Source organism: Gobius niger (assembly GCF_951799975.1).
Source record: "Gobius niger genome assembly, contig: SCAFFOLD_151, whole genome shotgun sequence".
NCBI lineage: Eukaryota > Metazoa > Chordata > Actinopteri > Gobiiformes > Gobiidae > Gobius > Gobius niger.
In genome coordinates this window covers 30,062-38,019 of record NW_027639146.1, presented here as the reverse complement: position 1 = coordinate 38,019, position 7,958 = coordinate 30,062, and the positions used below count along the sequence as shown (strand labels likewise).

Below are 7,958 nucleotides of genomic sequence, written 5' to 3'. Positions count from 1 at the left end.
GAAACAATAAACTCATGCTCCACTACATTTGCAGCCCCAGCAACCGGCCGACTGAACTCAAACTCAAACGGTTGACCATCAATAACTGACTCTTTGGGCAAGTCAGAAGGTAGTAAGTTATCATTCCCATTAATCAGGTCGTTACCCCGAAGCTCTGTGTAAATAGCATCACCAATCACTAAAGTCCTGTCTAAATCCTTTTGCTGCCATGTAAACACACTGGACACAGTGTGCCTAGCTAATGCCACCAGAGCTATGGCTGCACACTGCACCCCTCCATACGGGAACCTGCTATCAGCCTGATGAAAACTACCCCTAACACAACTCGGAATATCAACAGGAACGCTATCCTCCATAACTACATCAGCACACGCTACAACAGGACTATCAACTGGAACACTATCCTCCATAACTATATCAGCACACACAACATCCAAATCAACATCACAATCACGATCACGTTTCACCCTCTTACTTGTGTGTGTGCGTTTGGGAACAGATGACTTACCTTTAACTAACCTTTTACGCTTTGGCCTTTGGTCAGAAGTGTCAAGCGTCTGAGGCAAAATGACCTCAGACGCTTGACACTTCAAACCAACAACCACGACAACAACGCCTGTCATCTCAAACAATTTATATTCAACTTCATAACAGTCAGCTAACGCGCAAAAATGAGCATACACCTCATCCAGGCTGCTAAAGTAAAGTACAACGCTTTTACCATCAGGGTCAACCATCCCAGTCGCACTACGACTGTGTGAGTCCACCACCGCGTATCTACCGCTGTCTTTAATGACTGCACAAGTGTTGCCACACATCGTCAGTAGACATGAATCATAGTGTGCCAACATCTCTCTTAAACCACCATCTAAGGTCACACAGGTACCGGAAACAATCAGCTCACTCTCTAGTACATTTGCAGCCCCAGCGACCGGCTGACTGAACTCAAACTCAAACGGTTGACCATCAATAACTGACTCTTTGGGCAAGTCAGAAGCTAGTAAGAGCTCGTGCCCATGAGTCAGGTCGTTATCCCTAAGCTCTGTGTAAACAGCATCACCAATCACTAAAGTCCTGTCTAAATCCTTTTGCTGCCATGTAAACACACTGGACACAGTGTGCCTAGCTAATGCCACCAGAGCTATGGCTGCACACTGAGCCCCTCCATACGGGAACCTGTTATCAGCCTGATGAAAACTACCCCTAACACAACTCGGAATACGAACTGGAACACTATCCTCCATAACTATATCAGCACACGCTACAGGACTATCAACCTCCATCTCTACATCGCTACCACCAAACGTGATAAGGCTGTCACTATCACTAACATCTATGTCAGACTGTGCACAACAAATACAAGACTTATCTGGGTCCCTGGCGTCAGAAGTGCTCTCCCCGTGGACAGCTGGTGGACTGCTGCGGCGTGGAGAAGGCTGACTGGCTGAAGAGGGGCTGGTCCTCTTCATCTGCAAGTCCCAAAGAAAACACATAACCATTAGACATCTCTCAAACTAAAGCGTATCTCACTCTGTTCAGTGTAGCTGCTTTTGAAAATGATGCATAAAAATCATCATCTCACCTGGTCCACGAAGACCACTGGGGCGTCAGGGGAACTGGTGAGTGATGCTCCTGGAATCACCCCCACATCCACAAACTGCAGCTGCAAAAAGAATAACGGGTTAGATGCTATTCTGTAACAGATCATAGAACGTCAATTAATAAAAAGTACACACACCTCGTCCTCCAGGAAGCCGTCCAGGATGACCACGCTGGTAGGTGACGTTCCTGGTGTCACCTCCACGACAGCTGCCGCCACCTAGAGGACAACATTTGTTAATAATCAAAGAAGTTACAATGTAAAAACTTATTCAGCCACTTTAAACGACACTGACCTGGTCCTCCTCCATAGTAGACACGGAGCTGGCAGATGAGCCGGGTCTCACCGCCACAACCTCTTGTGCTGCCCGCGCCTACAATAAACAAAATAACAAATATGCATTAATTTCTTTAGAATGTATAAAGAGCACAGCCTTAAAAACACCTACCTGCCGCGTGGGCTGGCGTCTCTTTGGGGCAGCACGCTTGCGACGCCTCGTCCGAGACGTCTGCAAAAAAAAGACGTGTTATTTCACCAGCTCAGAAATCATGATTAAACAACAACATTTCACACAAGATCTGATACTTACCTTCTTTCCCGAAGGAAAGGAGCCGATGCCCTGGCCACAGCCGCCGTGAGATGGAGAGAAGCGCTCCATCTCCACCAGCATGGCAGGGCTGAACAGGCAAGGCGACAAGGGAAAGGAGAACACGTTCTCCACCTCAAAACAAAGGAAACAGACAGTTTAGTCACAGCACTCACAATCTAACCATAGCTTTATAGAGTAGAACACTAACCTCCTGCGCCTGCAGCAGTCCCTTGGGGCTCACGGGGGAGACCCCAGACTGAGTGACAGAGATAAACACAAAGCAGTCAGTATAATGCAACTTCAGTTAACAATGCTTTAACAAAACAGGAACAGTATCTCACCTTGCTGCCCCGTCGAACCTCGGTCCACTCAGGAGGGGGTGGAGGTGGCACGGGCGGCGGCTCGGGCACCTCCACTCTTGGGGAAACCCTCCTGGTGACCGGGCGGGGCGGGGGAGGAGACACCGGCGCAACAGCGGCAGCGTCATCCAGCTCCAGCTGCATGTAGCACGCCTGCCACAGCAGCTGGACGAGGATGGGCATGCCAAAGTCGTCGCTCAGGTGAGTCTGAAACACATAATTCACCCACGTTAAATAAAACAACAGTCATTAAAATGGTCAACTTTAAAGAGAGAGACTGTACTTACACCATCCCTGGCCCACAGATGCCCTTTGCTCCGGGGAAACTTGTGTGCTACACGGAAGTAGCGGATCCCTAAAACAGATGTTAGCAACAAAAAGAACATGTTAAAGTATGCGCCACTCTAAGGAAAATAGTGATGACAGTTGCATTTTTTATACATACCCATGCCAACAGCGATGCGGTGGTACGCCTGCCGAAGGAGGGTCTGAATCTCCACCCCAGCGCTAAGCCGAGGTGGAAAATCCACGACACACACCTACGAACACAAAATTACAATTTAGACAAGTTAAATACAATAATGAAGTACTCAGACCTCATAGAAGTGAAGTACACACCTTGGGCCAGCGTCCACAGACGTAGGCCAGGAGCTGGCCGAACTCCCTCGCAGCCTGGTCCAACGTCCGGCACGTCGTCAGTCCGTTGCAGGGTGCCATCAGAACGACAAGAGCTGGCTCTGACAACAAGAGAAGGGTCAGAGGTCAAACGTGCTGAACTATATGAGACAAAGTCAAAAAAAAAAAAAAAAAAAAAAATTTTTTTTTTTTTTTTAAAGTCAAAAATGTTGCTAGTACAACTGTACCCACCTCGGGGCAGGGTGGTCCCAGCCAGCTCCCTGTGGATGTGCGAGGGTCCACCACCAGGCGTCGCGCTGAAGCCGAAGGAATAGTGCCCCTCCTGCATCGGCACGTGCTGGTCCACGATGGCTCGCAGATGGGAGTTCCCGACAAGCAGAATGAACTAAGACCAAAAAAGAAACAATCTGTATTTAGTGATTGTCAGCACATCAAAAGTCACACATTTATTTCCTTCTCAAACTCATGAACTTGCCTTCTTGTCGGGAGACTCCTGCGGGAGCACCAGCCGGTGCTGCTTCCCGGACACTCCAGTGGGCCAAACCTGGGGACGGTGTCGGTAGCCGGGTCCACGGGCTTCAAAGACAAGAGAAATCATTGTAATATCAAACAGAATTAAAAAGGAGGTGGAAGTATTCTGAAATCCACTTACGTTCCTCGACGGAGGGCCAAAGAGGAGAGGGATCGAGCTCCTCCTCAGGAACAGCCGACTGCCCCGGGAGCAGCTCGACGGGAACAGCGGACTGCCCCGCGAGCTCCTCCTCGTGAACAGCCGACTGCCCCGGGAGCAGCTCGACGGGACCAGACGACTCCCCCAGGAGCAGCTCGACGGGAACAGGGGACTGCCCCGCGAGCTCCTCCTCGGGAAGAGCGGACTGCCCCGCAAGCAGCTCGTCAGGTACAGCGCACTGCCCCGGGAGCAGCTCGACGGGAACAGAAGACTGCCCCGCGAGCTCCTCCTCAGGAACAACGCACTGCCCCGCGAGCTGCTTCTCCCTCCTCCTCTTGGCCGCAAGGGATCGCCTGGACCCCTTGCCGCGCGGCATCTGAAATACAAAAGTGGAATGAGTAAACAACACAATGGTCAAACAATCAAACCGAAGTAGCCATGTCTTAAACTAAAGTCAGACGCATAGAGAAACAACACTTCATATCATCCTAGCCTCAGTCTTGTGATGGTGCTGTAGAAGGTACTGACCTCATTCTGGCATCAATGGACTGAGGCAGAGACGACCACAGCATGGACTGGTATGACTCAGTCCACACTGTCAACAGCTAAAGATTTAATTCAGGTTTAATGTGAAACAACTTCTGTCCTCAGTGTCCTCACAGACAGGACCAGACATGGACCAAGCCAGAACCAGCAAAACCAAAACCACATGATCCTAGATGTATCTAGTTTAACACCAAATATAGCCTAAAGTGAGATTTAGTCAACCTGCCAGACACACACAATACATTTCCAAATCTGACAACAGAAAACGCTCCACTTCCCAAATTTTCACCAAAGAGTAACAAAAGAAAGACCTTATCCCAAGCAGTACTAAGCCACTATCTCAGTTGTACCAAGAAGACAGTCATTTACGGCCCGTTTCATCAAAACATTCCACATAACATAAGCAACTAAAAACTATTAACTCAAAATAGTCAAATGATCTAAACTGTAGAATTCATCTGAACTGTAGAATTCATCATTAGTGGGACCCATCAGGTATAAGGCAATACACAAAAAAGACGTACACAAGACACAAAGCCACACCAAGTCTGCACCAACAGTGTTATCATCACTACATTAAAACATGCCACTGCTCCACAACAAGAAAGAACCAACAGGTCTAATATATTGGCTTTAAACTGACAATTTTGGATGCTACAAATATGTTCCGAAAGTTAGGAATGAGTTTGGCCCACAAACAACATTTTAATTTAGTGATTTCCTTTTCTGTGTTTGCAATCAACAAAGTCACATAGGGCCTTTCAACACAGGGCAGCTCCTCCTCCTACCACAGACATGTCACAAATACAAACCCTGCATCAGGTCTGAAACAGTACCACTCTGAGGCTGAACCCTAAGCCAGACCAGAACACTACAGTAAAGTTCACATGAATCAAGAAAACAGCCGCTGTCAAACACAAGGTCAAATACCCACAATTATCAACTATTTTCTCCACATAAAAGTTGCATAATGCAGCTTTAAGTGAGACACAAGGACATTAACAAACAGAACGAGAAACAAACCTTAAACTGAAACATCCGCACCAAGCTTGGACCAGAATGCAAACTCTATACAAAACATGTAGACAGTTCCACCAGGAACAGAACTCATTTAGATTAAATCTTAGAGGAATCTATCAAGTTAAAATGAGCTTAAAATGAAAACAATTAATCAAATCAACAAGACACAGAACCAAACCAAGTCTGCACCAAAACAAACATGAATACGCGACACAATGAAACTGTTCCACAACATGAATGATGAGAAATCATGAACCAAAACATCTGAGACAAAATGGCCGCTCTCTATCACACAGACGTGCTGTCACTACAATACACACTACATCAGGTCTGAATGAGCACCATACTGAGGCTGAACCTTCAGCCATGCCAACACTCTTGTTCTTAACACACGCTCTCACAGCATCTATCCAAACATCAAACAATAAAACAGAATGACCTGCAATACACACAATGGCCACCCAGAGCACTGCACTTCAGGGTCAAGGTCAAATACACACAAATATAAACTCTTTTTCCACATGAAAGTTACATAATGCAGCTTTAAGACACAAGGACATTAACAAACCTTACACTGAAACAAAATCCGCCCTAAGCTTGGACCAGAACTCCACAAACTACAAACAAACCATGTAAACAGAGTCCTCCCAAGAACAGAACTCATTTAGATTAAATCTAAAATATGAACAATGCACTTTTAAGTAAGACACAAGGACATTAACAAAGAGAAAGAACCAAACATTACATCCTCTTACATGACACGCTCTCACATGTACCAGAACACGACATCAGGTCTGAACCAGAACCTGCGTACTACAGCACTACAGTAAAGTTCACATGACACAAGAAAACAGAGCCACTGTCAAATACAAGGTCAAATATCTACAAATATCAACTCTTTCCACATAAAAGTTACATAATGCAGCTTTAAAGCAGTACTAAGTAACTCTTCCCCCTAGAGGCCATAAGCGCAACTGCAGGTGTAGTAGAAAGTTACGATTTTTTTACTTATTAATTGTCTTGGAGAGTAAATACTACGCCAACAGGAAAGGCGAAGGGAGAGAGGGTTACAGTGCATCCAATTATACAATGGAAATATTTTTTTTCACTCAAACTTTGCTGTAAATACTGTTTAAAGTGACGTTAGCCCGCAGTTAGCTTTGCCCGTTAGCATGTTAGCTTCTTCTTCGTGATTTCATTAGTGTGTATTGCTTTCTCCGCACCGGTGGCAGTCAAGTTGCAAACATGGTTTTCTGTCCAGAGACACCAGGGGGAGATGAAAGACCCTCCAATCATCCCATAAACACTTCTATTACCCGCACAGGGACTACGAAAAGGATTTATTAAGGTAAACACGTTACTTAGTACTGCTTTAAGTAAGACACAGGGACAATAACAAACAGAACGAGAAACAAACCTTAAACTGAAACAACATCCGCACCAAGCTTGGACCAGATATCTACAAACTCTACACAAAACATGTAAACAGTCCCACCAGGAACAGAACTCATTTAGATTAAATTCTTAGAGGAATCTATCAAGTTAGCTTGAAATGAAAACAAATAAATCAAATCAACAAGACACAGAACCAAACCAAGTCTGCACCAAAACAAACATGAATACACGACACAATGAAACTGTTCAATAAAAGATGAGAAATCATGATCCAAAACAACAGAGACAAAATGGCCGCTCTCTATCACACAGACGTGCTGTCACAACGATACACACTACATCAGGTCTGAACGAGCACCATACTGAGGCTGAACCTTCAGCCATGCCAACACTCCTGTTCTTAACACACGCTCTCACAGCATCTATCCAAACATCACACAATAAAACAGAATGACCTGCAATACACACAATGGCCACCCAGAGCACTGCACTTCAGAGAATATGTACTCCTGTTCATCACAAGCAATCTCACAACAGAGAACCAGAAAAAAGCAAACAAATAGGTGCCAACTGTATCAAAACTGGACATTTTCACACAACACTACAGGCTACACCAACAAGACTTGTTCCCCACAAACAGTTAAGCTACTAGAACAAAATAGTTTTAAATGATGATTTATTTGTGAAGTGTCACAGTCGAGCCAACAAGTCTAATGCAAACACATTAGCAGTAGCATATCTGACACAAAATGGCGGCTGTCCTTAAACACACAGAACATCGTCCCTCCTCTCACAAGTACAAACCCTACATCAGGTCTGAACCAGTACCAGAACACTACAGTAATGTTGACATGAATCAATATAACATTACATTTATAGGTAGCACTTTATTTCACACTACCACTGATACATTGTACCTGCCACATTTAGTACAGTGTAATCTGCTCTGTAACCATGTGTTCTATGTAACCATGTGTTATTACACACCCATTTATATTCACATCATACAATAAAACCGCCTGAGCAACTGTACTGCAAGACACAAAATGGCTGCCTATTACAGTTTTGTTCTTTTAGCAAGACAGACGGTTTAGCTGATCTGCTTCACTAGTTTCGATCGCTTCCTGTGATCTTCCTCATCTT

The 7,958-nt window shown here is 45.4% G+C and overlaps 1 protein-coding gene across 1 annotated transcript; it reads right to left on the bottom strand.

The window, feature by feature from the left end:
- Positions 1 to 654: 654 nt before the first annotated feature.
- On the bottom strand, positions 655 to 3,265 carry LOC306982834 (uncharacterized protein; the record flags this gene model as incomplete). The annotated part of the gene is made up of 7 exons (XM_079583284.1): positions 655 to 658; positions 979 to 1,469; positions 1,583 to 1,663; positions 1,739 to 1,819; positions 1,896 to 1,973; positions 2,049 to 2,108; positions 3,167 to 3,265. The coding sequence occupies 7 exons, from the start codon at positions 3,263 to 3,265 to the stop codon at positions 655 to 657; spliced, it is 894 nt and encodes a 297-aa protein (XP_079439410.1).
- Between the last annotated feature and the right edge of the window lie 4,693 nt (positions 3,266 to 7,958).